The sequence below is a fragment of the Heliangelus exortis genome, chromosome 27, assembly GCF_036169615.1.
Source record: "Heliangelus exortis chromosome 27, bHelExo1.hap1, whole genome shotgun sequence".
In the NCBI taxonomy this organism is placed as follows: Eukaryota; Metazoa; Chordata; class Aves; order Apodiformes; family Trochilidae; genus Heliangelus; species Heliangelus exortis.
In genome coordinates this window covers 3,644,323-3,662,676 of record NC_092448.1, presented here as the reverse complement: position 1 = coordinate 3,662,676, position 18,354 = coordinate 3,644,323, and the positions used below count along the sequence as shown (strand labels likewise).

Sequence of the window (18,354 nt, the reverse complement as noted above, 5' to 3'; positions counted from 1 at the left end):
CCTGCAGGGCCAACCGACACTCTGGGGTCACCTTGTCCCAAAGGGGCACCCCGTGACCCTCACCCCCCCCCCCCCCCTCACACTGGGGGGTCTCAGGGTCCCCCCCTCATTTCAGGGTCAACCCATGGCCCCTCACCCCCCCACCTTGGGGGTCTCACATGCCTCCACCTTTCCTGTCACTCAGGTCACCCCGTGACCCCCTCACCCCCCTCACTTTGGGGGTCTCAGGGTCCCCTCTCTCACTTCAGGGTCACCCCATGACACCCCCCCCCCCACCTTGGGGGTCTCACACCCCCTCCCCTCCTGTCACTCGGGGTCCCCCCCCTCACTTTAGGGTCACCCCACACTGGGGGTCTCATGCCCCCTCCCCTCCATTGCCACTCAAGGTGTGTCCCCCCCCAGTTTCCCGGAGCCTCTGGCAGTGCCATCACCTTTATTGGGGACATGGTGGAGGGACAGAGGTGTCCCCAAGCCCGGGGGGTCCCCCCGTGCCCACTCCCCCCACCCCCCCAGCTCCTTGTAGCTCCGCTCAGTGTCCTCATCCCCATCCTCCTCATCCTCGCCGGGGGCTCCATGAGGTGGGGAGGGGGCGGGGGGCAGTGCAGCCCCCCCAGACCCTACATCAGTCGGCACTGCTCCCCCCCCGGCCCCCCCGGCACCTCCAGGTTGAAGCCGGGGGGCTGTGGAGGGGGGGAAAGGGAGGTTGGGTGGGACCCCCGGTGTCACCTCAGGGGTGGGGGGGTGTGTGGGGGTCCCCACCACAGCCAGGGGGTCCCTGGGGACACTCACCGACTCCCCGGCCAACTCCTTGGGGGGGTGACCCAGGTCCTGCAGCTGTGGGGGGACAGGGGGGGTCAGGGTGGCACTGGGGGGGGGGTCAGGGTGACACCAGAGAGGGTCAGGGTGGCAGTGAGGGGGTCAGGGTGACACTGGAGAGGGTAAAGGTGACACTGGAGGGGGTCAGGGTGACACTGGGGGGGGTCAGGGTGACACTGGAGGGGGTGAGGGTGACACTGGGGGGGTCAGAGTGACATTGAGGAGGGTCAGGGTGACACTGGAGGGGGTGAGGGTGACACTGGGGGGGTCAGGGTGACATTGAGGAGGGTCAAGGTGACAGTGGGGGGGGTCAGGGTGACATTGAAGGGGTCAGGGTGACACTGGGGGGGGTCAGGGTGACATTGAGGGGGGTCAGGGAGATACTAGAGGGGTCAGGGTGACATTGAAGGGGTCAGGGTGACACTGGGGGGGTCAGGGTGACATTGAGGAGGATCAAGGTGACAGTGGAGGGGGTCAGGGTGACACTGGGGGAGGTCAGGGTGACATTGAGGAGGGTCAGGGAGATACTAGAGGGGTCAGAGTGACATTGAGGAGGGTCAAGGTGACAGTGGAGGGGGTCAGGGTGACACTGGAGGGGGTGAGGGTGACACTGGGGGGGGTCAGGGTGACACTGGGGGGGTCAGAGTGACATTGAGGAGGATCAAGGTGACAGTGTAGGGGGTCAGGGTGACACTGGGGGGGTGAGGGTGACACTGGGGGGGGTCAGGGTGACACTGGGGGGGTCAGAGTGACATTGAGGAGGATCAAGGTGACAGTGGAGGGGGTCAGGGTGACACTGGAGGGGCCAGGGTGACATTGAGGGGGGTCAGGGAGATACTAGAGGGGTCAGGGTGACACTGGGGGGGTCAGGGTGACATTGAAGGGGTCAGGGTGACACTGGGGGGGTCAGGGTGACATTGAAGGGGTCAGGGTGACACTGGGGGGGGTCAGGGTGACACTGGGGGGGTCAGGGAGATACTAGAGGGGTCAGGGTGACACTGGGGGGGTCAGGGTGACATTGAAGGGGTCAGGGTGACACTGGGGGTCCGGGGGGGGTGGTGTCCCCTCCCACTAACCTGCTGCATGAGGTCCAGGAGGGTCTCGAAGCGCTCCCGCCGCTCCTCCTCCCCCTCCCCGCCCCTCTCCCTCTCCAGCTGCTGACAGATCCGGCCCATTACCCCCAGCTGGGCCCGGTACCGCTGGTACTGCTCGGCTGGCAGCCCCGGACCGTGCTGCCGCAGCCACTCCGGGTACTGTGGGGACAGGGGGGGGTGACACCAGGACCCCCCAGCACCCACCCACCCCCCCAAAACACAGGAACCTTCACACGCACCTCCCCTACCCCCCCCCCCCCCCAAAATTTAAAGGTAATTTTCTGCCTTGGACTTTCAGCTGCTTACAAGAGACTTTGTGCTTCTTTTGGAAAAAAAAAACCCCAAGCGTTTAAATTATTAATTGGTGTTAATAATAATTAATTAGTTAATTATTAAGAATAAAAAAATATCCTGTGATATTCCTTTATCAGGGAAGGGGACTAATAGAGAGCATTTGTCATTTGGTTTACTTGCTAGGTCAGTGTGAAGGTGACAGGGGGTGACACCAGGACCCCAATTTGGGAACATTCATCTCCCCCCCCCCCAAAAAAAACTTAAAGATAATTTTCTGCCTTGGACTTTTGCTTTCAAAAAAAAGTCCAAGACAAAAAATCACCTTTATCCTGGCCTGGAAATATCCCGGGATAAGGAGCATTAACAGAGAGCATTTGTCACTCGGTTTCATTGCTGGGCCAGCACGAAGGTGACAAGGGGTGACACCAGGACCCCAATTTGGGGACATTCATCTCCCCCCCCCAAAAAAACTTAAAGATAATTTTCTGCCTTGGACTTTTGCTTTCAAAAAAAAGTCCAAGACAAAAAAATCACCTTTATCCTGGCCTGGAATTATCCCAGGATAAGGAGCGTTAACAGAGAGCATTTGTCACTCGGTTTCATTGCTGGGCCAGCATGAAGGTGACAAGGGGTGACACCAGGACCCCAATTTGGGGACATTCATAGCCCCCCCCCAAAAAAAAACTTAAAGATAATTTCCTGCCTTGGACTTTTGCTTTCAAAAAAAAGTCCAAGGCAGAAAATTAACTTTATCCTGGCCCTGGAATTATCCCGGGATAAGGAGCATTAACAGAGAGCATTTGTCACTCGGTTTGATTGGTGGGCCAGCATGAAGGTGACAGGGGGTGACACCAGGACCCCAATTTGGGAACATTCATCTCCCCCCTCGCCCAAAAAATTAAAGATAATTTTCTGCCTTGGACTTTTGCTTTCAAAAAAAAGTCCAAGGCAGAAAATTAACTTTATCCTGGCCCTGGAAATATCCTGGGATAAGGAGCATTAACAGAGAGCATTTGTCACTCGGTTTCATTGCTGGGCCAGCATGAAGGTGACAGGGGGTGACACCAGGACCCCAGCCCCCACCCCCACTGGGGAACCTTTTCCCCCCCCCCAAACCTTCTCGGTGATCTCCTTGAGGGAGGGGTACAGCAGCTCCCTGGACAGGAGGCTCTCCATGATGCTGCGCATGACGGGCAGGACGCTGCCCTCCCCCTCCTCCAGCCCCAGCCCCTCCAGAGCCTTCGCCACCTCCTCCTCCGAGGAGCTCTGTGGGGACAGCAGGGTCGGTCGTGGGGGAGTGGGGACACCCCAAAAAAAAGGGGGGACACCCCACACACACACCTGGAGGTCGGTGGCGTTCTTGGCCAACCCGCTGAGCGTCTCCTTCAGGCAGGAGGTGAACTCCTGCTGCGAGGCTGCGTCGCTGCCTGTGGGACCCAGGGACACGGGATGGGGACACGGGGACAGACACCACCAGGGGGCTTCTCTTGGGGAACTCAACGTCAGGCCTGTGGGACCCCCAAAACCTCCCCCCGTCCAACTCCACAGTCCCGGCCAAACCCCAGGCATGGTGGGAGCCCCCAGCACCCCCAAGACCCCACCACGCACCGGTGACTCTGCTGCTACCTCAGTCCCTGCGTGGCAGCGGCCACCGTGGGCACCAGCACTGGGTTTGGTGCCATCACCAGCACCAGGTTTGGTGGTGTCACCAGGGCCAGGTTCAGTGGTGTCACCAGCATTGGGTTTGGTGGCACTACCAGCACCAGGTTTGGTGGTGTCACCAGGGCCAGGTTCAGTGGTGTCACCAGCATCGGGTTTGGTGGCACTACCAGAACCAGGTTTGGTGGTGTCACCAGGGCCAGGTTCAGTGGTGTCACCAGCACCAGGTTTGGTGGCACTACCAGCACCAGGTTTGGTGGTGTCACCAGGGCCAGGTTCAGTGGTGTCACCAGCATCGGGTTTGGTGGCACTACCAGAACCAGGTTTGGTGGTGTCACCAGGGCCAGGTTCAGTGGTGTCAACAGCACCAGGTTTCGTGGTGTCACCAGGGCCAGGTTCAGTGGTGTCACCAGCACCAGGTTTGGTGGCACTACCAGCACCAGGTTTGGTGGTGTCACCAGCACCAGGTTTCGTGGTGTCACCAGGGCCAGGTTCAGTGGTGTCAACAGCACCAGGTTTCGTGGTGTCACCAGGGCCAGGTTCAGTGGTGTCACCAGCACCAGGTTTGGTGGCACTACCAGCACCAGGTTTGGTGGCACTACCAGCACCAGGTTTGGTGGTGTCACCAGCACCAGGTTTCGTGGTGTCACCAGGGCCAGGTTCAGTGGTGTCACCAGCACCGGGCTTGGTGCCATCACCAGCGTGGCAAGCACTGGCTGTGGTGTAACCCCCCCCCGGCGGGCAGGGAGGGTGCCCCCCGCCCCCCTCACTCACCCACTCTGCCAGCTGCCTCCGAGAGTTTCTGGAACTGCTCCACCAGGTGTGGCTCCTCCCGTGCCAGCTCCTTCATGGCCTCCTCGAACTCGGCAGCTGCCTGGGAGGCCATGTCCCCCTCAAAGAGCTCCTGGAAGAACCTCTCCTGCGAGGCGAAGAGCGAGGCCTGGGGAGAGGGGCAGGGTCACCCCCAAATCTCAGACCCGGAAGGGGGGTGCAGGGGGAGGGGGGGGGGGGGGTGACCGTCGTGTCGTGTCCCCCCCCCCCCTCGCAGGGTCCCACCTTGGCGGAGGCGCTGGGCGAGGGCTGAGACCCCGGGGGGGGTGGCGGGGGAGGGGGGGCGGCGGGCCGGGTCTTCTCGAAGTCATCCAGGGCACCTGGGGAAGGGGCTGGGGTGAGGGGGACCCCCGTGACATCAACCCCCACCCCGTGAGACCCCCTCCCACCTCACCGCGCCCCAAGGACCCCAAAGGGGGGGGTCCTGCCCCGACACCCCCAGCCCCGCTGCACCCCAGGCACCTCCCAGCCCCCCGAGCACCCCCAAACCCACTGCATCCCCCAGACCCCCCCAACCTTCTTGCCTCCCCCAGTCCCCCCGCTCCCCCGGACCCCCCCACATCCCCTGCACCCCAATGACCCCCGACACCTCGACCCCCCCCAAACGACACCCCCAGCTCCCGCCATTCCCCGAGCCCCCCGCCCCTCAATAATCCCCCAGCCCCTCCCGCTCCCCCCACTCCTCCCGTCCTCTCACTGTCCAGCAGTTCCTCCAGCTCCGGGTCAGAACCCGGTTCTGGTTCCGCCGCCATCTTCGCGCCGGTGGGGAGGGGTCTGAGGAGCCCCGCCCACCCCGTGGCCCCGCCCATCGCCGTGACCACGCCCACCTCCCCCTCCTCCTTCCCGTGCGGTTCCGACATCGCCCACCGGGGGGCGACGCAGCGCAGGGGGCTGGGGGGCACCCGGGGGGCTCGGGGCGCCCTTAGGGGCCTCAGCTCTGGGGGTCTCGGCCCTTGGGGCTCCGGTCCTCGGGGGTCCAACACTCGGATCCTCATTTCCTTGGGGTCCCAGTTCTCAGAGTCCCCATCCCGTGGGAGTCCCAACTCGGGGGGTCCCAGCCCCCAGGATCCCAACCCTTGAGGTCCCAGCCCTCAGTCTCATCCCATCGGGGTCTCAGCCCTTAGGGTCCCACCCTTTGGGGGGTCCCAGTCCTCTTGGGGTCCCAGCTCTCAGGGTCCCAGCCCTTCATCTGTGCAGGACACCCACAAGGTCGCTGGTGCCCGCTGTCCTCAGAGGTCCCAGTGCCCTGAGGGACCCTCCTGGGTGAAGGGACCGATGTCTCCCCCAGCCCCAAGCCCACCCCTCACCAGTGCCCAACACGTCCCCACCCCCTGGCACCCGTGGCTCCCCCCACAAAGGACCCTCCAACCCCACCGCTGCAGGAAGGGGAAGCTCCAACCATGGGAAGTTCTGGCAGTGAGGGAGGAAGAGTGGGGTGTCACCCACTGGGGGCAGAGAAGAGGGGCAGAGGCAGAGCCAAGACCCGGGTTTGTCTTTATTTGACTCAGAAAGGGGACACGGAGGGGGGACCGGGACCCCCACCCGGAGCAGCACACGCAGCAGGATGAGCACAGGGGAGGTGGGGGTCACCCCTCATCGATCCACCTCCCCAAAAACGATGTCCTGGGTACCTGGAGGAGGGAGAGAGGGATCTGGGTCCCATCTGGCACGGGGAGGAGCCCCCCAAGAGCCCCATAAAACAGGGAGGAGGCCCCCGAGAGCCCCCCAGTACAGGGAGGAGAACCCCTAGAGCCCCCCAGCATGGGGGGGGGACATACCAATGATGGCCACCACGTCTGCCAGCATGTGGCCCTGGGACATCCGATCCAGCCCAGCCTGGAGCAGAGCACAGGGACCCCCATCAGCCCCCAGCCCCCCTCCACTTCAAAGCCCCTTGAGCACCCCCACCCCAGGCCCCCTCAAAGCTTCCAGAGTGGGGGTCATGGTGGGGTCCATCCCCAGAAGCAAGGGAAGGGGGGAAGGGATCAGTGAACAGCAAGGGAAAGGGGCTCAGCCTCAGAGCGAGGGTCTGGGGGCACAGGAGGGGGGTTGGGGTCCCCAGGGGACACGCTGGTGGCCTCTCCTACCAGGTGAGCAAATCCTGGGGCCTTGATCTTGCAGCGGTAGGGTCGGCTGCTGCCATCTGAGACCAAATAAACACCAAATTCACCCTGCAAGGACAACCAGGAGAGGGCTGGTGATGCAGTGACAGTCAGAGGGGCTGAGGCTCCAGGTGACAGCAGCATGGCAATGTCCCCAGGAGGGGCACAGAGCCAGCAGGACACCTGCCAGAGCCCCCCATCCCTGTAACACCCTGACAAGTGGCACCTTGGGGGCTTCGATGGCTGTGTAGGTGGCCCCGGGGGGGACTTGGTAGCCCTCGGTGTAGAGTTTGAAGTGATGGATCAGGGACTCCATGGAGGTCTGGAAAGAGCAGAGGGACAGTGTCACCCGAGGTGCTGCTTGTCCCTTCCCTGTGCCTCAGGGGTGTGTGACAGGGACCAAAGAGGGACACGAAGCCACCAGAGGGGAAGGACACGAGTTCACCTTCATCTCTGCCCTCTTTGGGGGGGAGATTTTGGCATCGTCCACTTTGATCTCCCCTGGGGGCATCTTGTTGAGGCACTGGTGGATGATCCGCAGGGACTGACGCATCTCCTCCACCCGGCACAGGTACCTGCGGGACCCCTGCCCCCTCAGGACCCCCACGGAGAAGGGGTGGCCCCCCCAAGGCTGCCCCCCTCCCCCTCCAGCCCGTACCTGTCGTAGCAGTCGCCGTGGGAGCCGATGGGGACATCAAACTCCACTTGGTCGTAGACGTCGTAGGGTTGGGTCTTGCGCAGGTCCCAGTGGATCCCCGAACCCCGGAGCATCACCCCACTGGGCAGAGGTGAAGGGTGAGCCCAGGAAGGTCCCCAGGAAGCTGAGGTCCCCCCACAACCACCCCCAGGTGCCACCAGACCTACCTGAAGCCATAGTTGAGAGCCTCCTCCGCAGTGATCACCCCGATGTCAATCGTGCGGTTCTTCCAGATGCGGTTGTTCGTCAGCATCTGGGGGTGGGGGGGGGTGTGAATCACCTCGGGGGGGTGTCAATCACCTCGGGGTCACCTTGTCACCACTGCCACCGCAGGACAGAGGCCACGCCAGCCTCAGGCCCTCAGGAACTGCCCCGCTCACCTCCTCCACCTCATCGATCCGCAAGGAGAAGTTCTTGGCAAATTCGTAGATGTCGTCCATCAGCCCCAGGGGGAGGTCCTGCGTGGGGGGGGGAGGGGGAAAAGAGGGGGGTCAGCTGCCCCCTCCCTGCAGGGCTGGTGGCACTGGGGAGGGACCGTAGGGGCCGTGTGTGTCCCTCCTGGGGAGATGGGGAGGCCTCACCTGGTGCACCCCTCCGGGTCGGATGTAGGCAGCGTGCATGCGCGCCCCCGAGACCCGCTCGTAGAACTCAAACATCTGTGGGGACAGAGGGGACCCTGAGGTGGCTTTAAGCCCCCCCCCCCACTAAAAAAAAAAAAAAAGCAAATCCCCTCCCCAAGCCATTACCTTCTCTCTCTCCTCAAACATCCAGAAGAAGGGGGTCATGGCCCCGATGTCCAGAGCATGCGTGGTGACGGCCATGATGTGGTTGAGCAGCCGAGTGATCTCGGCGAAGAGGACTGAGGGGGGAGAGGGGGTGAGCACCCCACGAGCCCCACGGGGAGGGGGGATAACGCTGTGGGGGGGGTGTCACGGGGCTGCTCCTCACCTCGGATCCACTGTGCCCGCAGGGGGGGTCGGATGTTGAGCAGTTTCTCCACGGCCAAGGAATAGGCCTGCTCGTTGCACATCATGGAGACGTAATCCAGGCGGTCGAAGTAGGGCAGAGCCTGGGGGGGGACACGGCCCCGAGCGGGGTTGGGGGGCTTAGGGATGCATCCCAAAGGATGGCCCCGGGTCTCAGGAACACCCAGGGGTTAGGGTTAGGGGGGGCAGGCTGACCTGCAGGTAGGTTTTGTACTCGATGAGCTTCTCGGTGCCGCGGTGCAGGAGCCCGATGTGGGGGTCACACTTCTTCACCGTCTCCCCGCTCAGCTCCATCACCAGGCGCAGGACCCCGTGTGCTGCCGGGTGCTGGGGGCCGAAGTTGATGGTGAGGCTGGAGACGTTCTTGTGAGCCAGGGGGTCCTTGTCTGGCACAGGGAGGGAGTGTCAGGCAGGGAGGGACACCGGGCAGGGGGACACGGGACAGACACCGGGCAGGGGGACATGGGACAGACACCAGGCAGGGGGACAACAGGCAGGGGATAACTGGACAGACGGACACCAGACAGCAGACAGGCAGACAGCAGACAGGCGGACAGAAGACAGGTGGACAGAAGACAGGCGGACAGAAGACAGGCGGACAGAAGACAGGCGGACAGAAGACAGGCAGACAGGCGGACAGCAGACAGGCGGACAGCAGACAGGTGGACAGAAGACAGGCGGACAGAAGACAGGCAGACAGGCAGACAGGCAGACAGAAGACAGGCAGACAGCAGACAGGCAGACAACAGACAGGCAGACAACAGACAGGCAGACAACAGACAGGCAGACAGCAGACAGGCAGACAACAGACAGGCAGACAACAGACAGGCAGACAGAAGACAGGCAGACAGCAGACAGGCAGACAACAGACAGGCAGACAAGCCCATCTTGGCGCTCAGCCGGGCAGCGGGAACGCGGTGTCCTCACCCCCACACCACAGCCCCGGGGGGCTCAGCCCTCGCCCAGCCCTGAGCGACCCCAACCTCATCCCCCCGCGGGGCCCCCAACGCCCCTCAGACAGCCCCGAGCACCCCACGACCCTCAGCACCCCCCCCCGACCCCTTCCCAGGGCCTCAACTCCCCCCCAGGCTCCCCCCCAGGGCCCGGGGTGCCCCCCGCCGCCTCTCACCGTTCCAGGGAGGCGGAACCCACTTCTCCGTCGTCTTGTCCGGGTACATGACGGCGCCGGCGAACTGCTGGGCCCACTCCACGTCGGGCTGCCATTGCTTGGCGCCCCTGCGGAACCGGCACCGGTACCGGGACAGACCGTCGGAGGAGGACACCGGGGAACAGGCCCGGGAATCATCCCCACCGCCCTCCCGCCCCTTCCCCGTCCCCGGTTACTCCTTTCCCCGCCGTTCTCACCGGGTCGGGGCCGCCCCCAACTTCACCGCCGCCCGCAGCCCCGAAGGTGCCCGCAGCCGCCCCAGAGCCCGCAGCGCCGCCATCTTGCCCTTGGCGCGCACCGCCCCGGGGGGCGGGGCCGGCGGCCATGATGGGGCGGGGCAGGCGGAAGTCCGGCCCCCTGGGCGCCGCCATGTTATCTGTGGGCGCCGCCATATTGACTGAGGGCGCCGCCATCTTTAACGAGGGCAACATCCGGGGAACGGCCGGTGGAGTCGCCGCCATCTTTGTGCCGGGCAGAGGCTGCCGGTGGGAAGGGGACGGTCCCGCGCCGGTGGGGACCGAGATGAGGACGAAGACAGAAAAGAGAGGGATGGGGTCAGGGAGAGAAGTTTGGGCAAAGGAGGAGTGCGGTGTCCAGGTTGTGGTAGGGGGACACACACGTGTCCCTGGGCCATCCCATTTGGGGACCGCTGCAGCCCGAGGTGGCCCCTGTCCCCTCCCTGCCACTCACGGTGTCCCCATGCGGGTGCTGGTGCGGGGGATGTGACTAAAGTTGTTCCCCCAAGCCCTCCTTCTTGGGGATTCCCCAGCCCCAGCATCCAGACGTGCCCCCCCCCCTTCCAGGGGCCATGGGGACCACCCAGCAGCACCAGGACCCTCCATGTCCCCTGTCCCCTCCTCCGTGTCCCCGCAGCCCTAGGGTCACACTGAGTGCCGTGGCCTTACCCTGCGTCACTGCCCCGGTGACGCCAGCAGCCACCCAACCCCCACGTCACGGACGTTCTGGACCCGGCGTGAGTCACGGTGGCCACGCGGGGTGATCCTGTCCAGATGTCCCACGGCCACGCGGGGTGATCCCGTCCAGCTGTTGTCCCAGGGCCACACGGGGGGATCCCATCCAGATGTTGTCCCGTGGCCAGCAGTGTCCCCCCAGCTTGGCACTGGGCCACCCTTGTGGGTCCAGGGAGGAGCCTCCGCACCGAGGGTGCCAGCACCCAAGGGTGCCCCGTGGCCCCAGATCCGGAGGGGATGCTGGGGCTGGAGGTGGAGCTGGGGGTTCTAGAGCTGGGGGGATACTGGATCGGGGAATGCTGGAGCTGGGAATACCGGATCTGAGGATCCCAGAGGTGGTGGATGTGGCCTGGAGCAGCTGTCAGGTCCCGGGGGTGCCGGCTGTGCCGGCTGCTGGAGCTGATGGATGCTGCAGCCCACGGGATGCTGAGGGGTGCCAGGGCCGTGGTGGGTTCCTGGTGGGCTCCTGGTGGGTTCCTGGTGGGTTCCTGGTGGGTTCCTGGTGGGCTCCTGGTGGGTTCCTGGTGGGCTTCTGGTGTGTTCCTGCCTCTCTGGTGATGCCCCCAAGGCCCAAGTGGTGCAAGTGCCATCGCAGCCAGGCCCAGCCACAGCTCCGGCACAGAGCCCCTTTGTGTGGCTGCACCGGGTGCCACCCTGTCCCTTTGTGCAGGGCCGCGTCACCCTCTTGTTGTCCCCGGGGACGGCGGGGATGGCACCGGCACCGGGGGCAGCGGAGGGACCCTCAGATGGGGGGTGCCGGGGCAGGAAGGGTGGCTGGGCCAGGCTCCCCTTCCCAGCAAGGAGGAAGCAGGATGCAGCTGGGATGGGGGCCAGGAGGTGACACAGGGGTGACACAACGGGGGGCCCTGCTGGGAAGGGCGGACACGGGGGGGTGGGAGCCAGGGGGGGCTGGGGAAGGATGAAGAGGATGAGGATGGACGGAGAGGAAGGGGACGGAGCGGGGGTGTTCGGGGGCACCCGGTGCTGCAGGGTGCAGGAGCCCCCCGGGTGCCCCCCAGGGTGTCCCCAGCCTCATGCCCTGACACCAAAGGTGACCCCTGGCAATGCCCCCCCCGACCCCGGCCCCCACCCCGGCACTGGTCCCGCTCAGGGGGTCCCGGTTCGGGGGATCCCCCGGCCCAGCCCCACTCCCCGGGGACCCGGCGCTGCCTTCCCGGAACGGTCCGGGGGGGTCGTGTTCCCCCCCCCCCGCTCCGCCCCCCGCCTGGGGCCGTCTCTCCCGCCCCTTAAAAAGCGGCGGTGGAGGCGGCGGGATCGCTGTCGCCCGTCGCGGTGTCGCCCGTCGCGGTGTCGCCTGTCGCGGTGTCGCCTGTCGCCTGTCGTGGCGGGGCCATGCGCCGCGCGCTCCTGGCGCTCCTCCTGATCGCCGCTGCCGGGGCTGCCCCCGGACCCTCGTGTCCCGTAACGGAACCGGAGGGAACCGGGACACGGACCCGCGTGGGGTCAGCCCCGAGGAGAGCGAAGGTACAGGCGGGACGGGATCGGGATGGGAAGGAACGGGATAGGGCGGGATACACCGGACCGGGATAGGACGGGACCGTGATGGGCTGGGATGGACCGGGACACACCGGACCGAACCGGGACGGGCTGGGGCGAGATACACCGGACCAGGATGAAGTGGGATTGGGCGGGAAGGACCGGGATGGAGCGGACCAAGGGCGGGCTGGGATTCCCCTCCGCCTCCCGGGGCAGGACCGGGTCCCCAGGCACGGGGAGGGGACAGGACGCGGGCTGGGGGGCCACCGGCGTGGGCTGGGGGTGCTGGGGGACACAGGGGACCAGCGGCTCCAGCCTCAGCCCCGCGTTCCCCGTAGCGTTTCGCCTCGGTGCCGCGGTACGTGGAGATGTTGGTGGTGGCGGACGAGTCCATGTCCCGGTTCCACGGCACCGGGCTCCGGCGGTACCTGCTGACGGTGCTGGCAGCGGCCGCTCGGTCCTTCCGCCACGGCAGCCTGGGCAACCCAGTGGAACTGCGGGTGACCCGACTGGTGGTGCTGGGCCAGGACACCCCCGGACCCCCCAGCACCCCCAACGCCGCTCAGATGCTCCGCAACTTCTGCCAGTGGCAGAGGGGGCTCAATGTCCCCGACGAGGACAGTCCCCTGCACTTCGACACGGCCATCCTCTTCACCCGGCAGGTCTGTGGGGGTGCGGGCTGGGGGGGTGTCCGGGGAGACTCTTTGGGGTCCCCACAGGGTGGCGGGGGGCTGGCAGGGTACCTGGGTGAGCCACGGGGTGCGCGGGTGCTGACCAAGCCCTTGGGGTGTCTGGGTTTTGGGAGCTGGGGGTCCCCAATGCCCGGGTGTTGCCTGGGTTTTGGGGTGCCCCTAACACCCTCCCCGCCCCCAGGACCTGTGCGGGGCGGCCACCTGTGACACGCTGGGCATGGCCGACGTGGGCACGGTCTGTGACCCCGAGAGGAGCTGTGCCATCGTGGAGGATGACGGGCTGCAGTCAGCACTGACGGCCGCCCACGAGCTGGGTGAGTGACAGGGGACGAGTGACAGGGGACGGGAGGGGAAATGCCGGGGTCCCCTCAGGGCTGACACCACCGTCCCCCCCCGGCGCAGGCCATGTCTTCAATATGCTGCACGACACCTCCCAGCCCTGCCGGGACCACAACGGCCCCTCGGGAGCTTCCCGACGCGTGATGGCTCCGGTCCTCTCCCGGCTGGAGCCCGGTGAGATGTGGTCACCGTGCAGCTCCCGCTTCATCACCGAATTCTTGGACAACGGCCACGGTACGACCCAACACGCAGGGTCTCGGCGGGGGTGCCGCCACCCTTGGGGACCCCCGGTGCAGCGGTGTCACCTCCCCACAGGTCACTGCCTCCTGGACCAGCCCCGGGAGTGGCTGCAGTTGCCCTCGGCGCTGCCGGGCACCGTGTACCCTCTGGTGAGGCAGTGCCATTTGGCTTTCGGGCCCGACTCCCGGCACTGCGGGGACCAGCAGCCGCCCTGTGCCGCGCTCTGGTGCACCGGACACGCCGGCGGCCGCCCCGTCTGCCAGACCAAGCACTTCCCCTGGGCCGACGGCACACCGTGTGCGCCGGGAAGGGTCTGCATGGAGGGGCTCTGCGTCGGCATCGCCCGCCTGCGGGAGCTCACCGTGAGTCCTGGCACGGGGCGGAGGGAACCGGTGTCTGGCTGCCAGCACCGATTTGACCCGCTCCCCCCGCTGTGTTTTCTGGCCACAGACACCGGTGGACGGCGGGTGGGCGCCGTGGGGGCCGTGGGGCAGCTGCTCGAGGAGCTGCGGCGGCGGCGTCCGCCTCTCCCACCGTGACTGCGCCGCGCCGGTGCCGCGCCACGGCGGGCGGTTCTGCCGGGGCAAGCGGACCCGGTTCCAGTCCTGCAACGTGGAGGAGTGTCCTGGCAGCTCCCGTGAGTGGGGATGGGAGGAGGGGACGGGGGGTCCATCACCAGAGCCCCGGGCACTGACCACGCTCCCCTGCCACCGTCAGCCCTCGCCTTCCGTGAGGAGCAGTGCGCTGCCTACAACCACCGCCTCGACCTCACCAAGGGGCTCCCGGCACCCATGGACTGGGTGCCACGCTACAGCGGGGTCCCCGAGCGGGACCAGTGCAAGCTGACCTGCCAGTCCCGAGCCCTGGGTCATTACCTGGTGCTGCAGCCACGGGTGAGCCTCCCCCCGTCTCCGTCCCCTCGACCCCCGCGGGTGCTGCCGGCGGGCGCTGAGGCTGTGCCGTGCCACAGGTGGCCGACGGGACCCCCTGCTCCCCCGAGGGCACGGGGGTGTGCGTGCAGGGCCGCTGCATCCCCACCGGCTGCGACCGAACCATCGGCTCCAAGAAGAAGTTTGACAAGTGCATGACGTGCGGCGGTGACGGCTCCGGATGCACCAAAGTCTACGGCTCCTTCACCAAACCCCGGTCAGCACTTGGTGGGGGGGATCGAGGAGGCGGGGGGGGGGCATCACCTGCCGCCGCCACCCCCCTCCAACCCCACTGTGCCCCACAGCTACGGCTACAACGACGTCGTGACCGTCCCGGCGGGCGCCACGCACCTCCTGGTGCGGCAGATCTCGGCGGCAGGGGATGAGGACCCCGTTTTCCTGGCGCTGCGGCGGCTGGCGGGCGGCTCCCTCCTCAACGGGGGATACGTCCTGGTGGCCTCCCCGGCCGACGTGGCATTAGCTGGCGGTGTCACCCTGCGCTACAGCGGGGCCACGGCGGCCACCGAGACGCTGTCGGGCCTGGGGCCGCTGCGGGAGCCGCTGGTGCTGCAGGCGCTGGTGGTGGATGAACGGCAGCAGCCACGGCTGAAGTACAGCTTCTTCGTGCCACGGAAACCCCCGACGGAGGCTTGGGAGAAGCAGAAAGCCGAGATCCTGGAGATCCTCAGGAACCGCCGGCGCAGCAAGTAGCGGCGCGACCGCCGCCGGGACGCGGCGGTGCCGGGGGCGATCCCGGTGGCACTGTGGCACACCCGGTGACCTGGATGGGATGGCATCGAGCAGAGCACGAGGTGAGCTCGTGCCACAAGTCCCAGGAACTGCTGGTAACTGCGTCTACCTCAGCCCCTCCTGGGCAGGTCCCAGGGTTCCCCCTTCCCCACCCCCGCTGTGCCCCCCAGTGCAGCCCCCAAACTGTAACTTATTGCATTGTTGTAATTTAAAGGTATTTATGGAGCCAGCAGCCTCGGGTGTGGTGATGGGTGTAGTGGTGATGGGTGTAGTGGTGATGGGTGTAGTGGTGATGGGTGTAGTGGTGGTGGGTGTAGTGATGGGTGTAGTGGTGATGGGTGTAGTGGTGATGGGTGTAGTGGTGACGGGTGTAGTGGTGACGGGTGTAGTGGTGATGGGTGTAGTGGTGATGGGTGTGGTGGTGATGGGTGTAGTGGTGGTGGGTGTAGTGGTGATGGGTGTGGTGGTGATGGGTGTAGTGGTGATGGGTGTAGTGGTGATGGGTGTGGTGGTGATGGGTGTAGTGGTGATGGGTGTGGTGGTGATGGGTGTAGTGGTGATGGGTGTAGTGGTGACGGGTGTAGTGGTGACGGGTGTAGTGGTGACGGGTGTAGTGGTGATGGGTGTAGTGGTGATGGGTGTGGTGGTGATGGGTGTGGTGGTGATGGGTGTAGTGGTGATGGGTGTGGTGGTGATGGGTGTGGTGGCGATGGGTGTAGTGGTGACGGGTGTAGTGGTGATGGGTGAAGTGGTGATGGGTGTAGTGGTGATGGGTGTAGTGGTGATGGGTGTAGTGGTGATGGGTGTAGTGGTGACGGGTGTAGTGGTGACGGGTGAAGTGGTGATGGGTGTAGTGGTGATGGGGGTAGTGGTGATGGGGGTAGTGGTGATGGGGGTAGTGGTGATGGGTGTAGTGGTGACGGGTGTAGTGGTGACGGGTGTAGTGGTGATGGGTGTAGTGGTGATGGGTGTGGTGGTGCCGGGCACAGTGGGGTCCCTGTGGCTGCATTTGGCTCCTCGCTGCTACCACTGCCTTCCCCCCCCCCCCACCAAGAACTGCAGCACCAACCCAGCACCGAACGGGACTTTATTGGGTGCCTCCTCCTGCTGCATCAGCCCTGGGGGTGGCCAGAGGTCTGTCCCTGTCTCAAGATGACAGCAGGGCACACAGGGCACGGCCACACTGCCCCGGGACCCCCCTGACACCCCCTTCCCAGAGCCCTGTGCCCCAGGGAGGGTGGGGCTGGGCACCCGCTCTGCCAGGACCCCCACCACAGTGCCAACGGGGTGCTGCTGGGTGGGTGCGTGGGTCTGGGGGTGCAGATTCATCCCCTGGGGGGTGAGAGGGCTCACACCGCCAGGCTTGGAGGTGGTGAAGCTCCCTCCAGCTCCACGTCCCAGCATGGAGCTGCTGACGGTGTTTCCAGCGTCCTCCCGGGTGTGGGGGGGCTCAGACGTAGCGACTGGGCAGGGGGCTGTACCCCGGGCCTGGGGGGGGGCTGCAGCTGCAGGGGCAGAGCCAGCAGAGCACAAAGCCTACCCGGAGAGATAAGAGAAGGTGTGAGCCCCGTGGGGACCCCCTGCCCCCAACTCCCCACCGCCCCGGCCCCACACACCTCGCCCAAACACCTCCCGCAGCAGCGCCAGTTTGGGTCTGGGGGCACGCGGCCCCTCACGGTCCATCTCCTTCAGCCCCCGCTTCTGGAGCTTCTCCAGGGGGGTTTCATCCGTGATGATGGAGACGAGCTGGGGGTGGTGGGGACATCACCGCTGGCACCAAGCCCCCACCCTCCTGTCCCCCCGTGCCCCCCCCCACTAACCTGATCATAAAACACAACGGCAACAAAGGCACCGAAGAGGAGGGACTCGAGCAGCAGAACGATGCTGTGAGCCCTGGGGGGGCAACACCAGTCAGAGCAGGGACGGGGGACCCCTCCCCATCCACCCAGACCTCCCCCCCCCCTAACAAAGGGGAGAGACGAGACCCCCACCCCAACTCACGTCTGGATCCGGTTGCTGCCGCTCTCTCCTCCCGCTGCCGGCCCCACGGGGCTCCTGCCGGGTGGTCCCAGCCAGGTGGCCAGCACTAGCCCAGCAGCATAGAGACTGGCCAGCCCTGGCACAGAGCAAGCTGTGAGTGGGTGGGTGGGTGGGCAGGCAGTGAGCAGCCCCCAACCCACACCTCATCCCCCAGACCCTCCCCAGGGCTCAGGCGGGGGTTGTGACACAGAGACCCCCCCGGTGGTCACTCACCCGTGTAGAAGAGGAACTGGATGAAGTATTTCTGGTTCAACTCACCAACGCAGTTGTTGATCCTGTGGAGGGGGGCACGGAGGGGCAGACAGACAGACGGAGGGGGTGGCAGAGGTCTCAGGTACCCCCCAGGCCCCCTCCCTCCCTCCCTCCTACCAGGGGCAGTGGTGATCCATGCGGCGCACGCAGCGGTGGCAGACGCGGCAGTGGTGGGCGCGGGGGGGGCGATACGCCTCGCAGCGCTCGCACACCGTCCAATCCTCTGGGCTCTGTCGCGACAGGGGGGATGGGTTCAGCAGGGACCGGCAGAGCTGGGGTGGGTTGCAGCCCCTCGCCCCCTGCGGACCCCCCCCCCTCCTTCACCTTCTCGGGCTTTCGCGGGGCTGCGCTGCGCAGGTCGGAGAAGTCGATGGCGGTGTCCGGAAGGGGAACCAAGCCTGGGGATGGGGAGCGGGGGTTGTCAGCACCCGGTGTGGTTTTGGAGAGGGTCCCGGTGTGTTCGTAGCGGGATGGGGGGTCCGGGGAAGGGGGGGGGGGGAGCGGGCGCTCACCGGGGTCGGCGAGGACAGCGCGCGCGTGGCTGGCCAGCAGCAGCAGAACGATGAGGTTGAAAGCAGCGGCGTGAACCGGGCACCAGGGGCTGCGGGGAGGCGGCGGGAGGGCGGTCAGAACAACGCACCGTGGGTCCCCGTCCGTCCGCGCCCCCCTCCCCACACCGGAGCCCCCCCGCCCCGATGGTTCCCGGTGGCTTCACCTGCCGCGCAGGGCGGGCTGCGGCAGGACGTGGGCCAGCACGGCGTAGTCGGCGTAGCCCACGCCGAGGTAGGTGAGGAGCGGGCAGAGGGCACCGCACGGGTCCCGCCCGCACCGAGCGGCCGCCGCCGCCGCCGCCATGGCTCGGCCCCGCCCACCCACTTCCGCCTCACCCGCCGCCGCCACCAATCGCAGCGCGCCGCCGCAGTGACGTCCTCCGGAGGGGCGGGGCCAACGCCGGCGGGAGCGTGGGAGGTTGCCGCGGCGACGGGATAGCGCTGCC

General features: G+C 66.0%; 4 protein-coding genes across 5 annotated transcripts; 1 reads left to right on the top strand and 3 right to left on the bottom strand.

The window, feature by feature from the left end:
- Positions 1-416: 416 nt before the first annotated feature.
- Positions 417-5,569, bottom strand: PEX19 (peroxisomal biogenesis factor 19). The gene is made up of 8 exons (XM_071727005.1): positions 5,392-5,569; positions 4,920-5,014; positions 4,638-4,803; positions 3,546-3,631; positions 3,321-3,470; positions 1,893-2,069; positions 790-834; positions 417-680 (listed from the first exon to the last, which is right to left on the bottom strand). Exons 1-8 carry the CDS (start codon positions 5,552-5,554, stop codon positions 618-620), a joined length of 945 nt encoding a protein of 314 aa, XP_071583106.1. The 5' UTR covers positions 5,555-5,569; the 3' UTR covers positions 417-617.
- A 602-nt stretch (positions 5,570-6,171) lies between these two features.
- On the bottom strand, positions 6,172-9,989 carry NDUFS2 (NADH:ubiquinone oxidoreductase core subunit S2). Its single transcript, XM_071727004.1, has 14 exons — positions 9,845-9,989; positions 9,609-9,715; positions 8,675-8,865; positions 8,442-8,562; positions 8,240-8,352; positions 8,075-8,149; positions 7,874-7,951; positions 7,661-7,746; positions 7,455-7,574; positions 7,242-7,371; positions 7,023-7,118; positions 6,782-6,865; positions 6,473-6,530; positions 6,172-6,325 (listed from the first exon to the last, which is right to left on the bottom strand). The coding sequence occupies exons 1-14, from the start codon at positions 9,925-9,927 to the stop codon at positions 6,288-6,290; spliced, it is 1,380 nt and encodes a 459-aa protein (XP_071583105.1). The 5' UTR covers positions 9,928-9,989; the 3' UTR covers positions 6,172-6,287.
- Positions 9,990-11,915: 1,926 nt separating this feature from the next.
- ADAMTS4 (ADAM metallopeptidase with thrombospondin type 1 motif 4) lies at positions 11,916-15,290 on the top strand. The gene is made up of 9 exons (XM_071727155.1): positions 11,916-12,103; positions 12,454-12,777; positions 12,989-13,121; positions 13,210-13,380; positions 13,462-13,748; positions 13,837-14,023; positions 14,104-14,279; positions 14,357-14,532; positions 14,621-15,290. Exons 1-9 carry the CDS (start codon positions 11,972-11,974, stop codon positions 15,024-15,026), a joined length of 1,992 nt encoding a protein of 663 aa, XP_071583256.1. The 5' UTR covers positions 11,916-11,971; the 3' UTR covers positions 15,027-15,290.
- Positions 15,291-16,137: 847 nt separating this feature from the next.
- LOC139787903 (palmitoyltransferase ZDHHC3-like) lies at positions 16,138-18,230 on the bottom strand. Of its 2 annotated transcripts, none has more exons than XM_071727293.1 (9): positions 18,073-18,230; positions 17,870-17,958; positions 17,682-17,755; positions 17,475-17,587; positions 17,319-17,380; positions 17,067-17,181; positions 16,886-16,958; positions 16,682-16,811; positions 16,138-16,601 (listed from the first exon to the last, which is right to left on the bottom strand). In XM_071727293.1, exons 1-9 carry the CDS (start codon positions 18,210-18,212, stop codon positions 16,516-16,518), a joined length of 882 nt encoding a protein of 293 aa, XP_071583394.1. In that variant the 5' UTR covers positions 18,213-18,230; the 3' UTR covers positions 16,138-16,515. The 2 variants fall into 2 exon arrangements, with proteins under 2 accessions (XP_071583394.1, XP_071583393.1); XM_071727292.1 differs by having other exon boundaries at positions 17,067-17,196; positions 18,073-18,223.
- Positions 18,231-18,354: the final 124 nt, after the last annotated feature.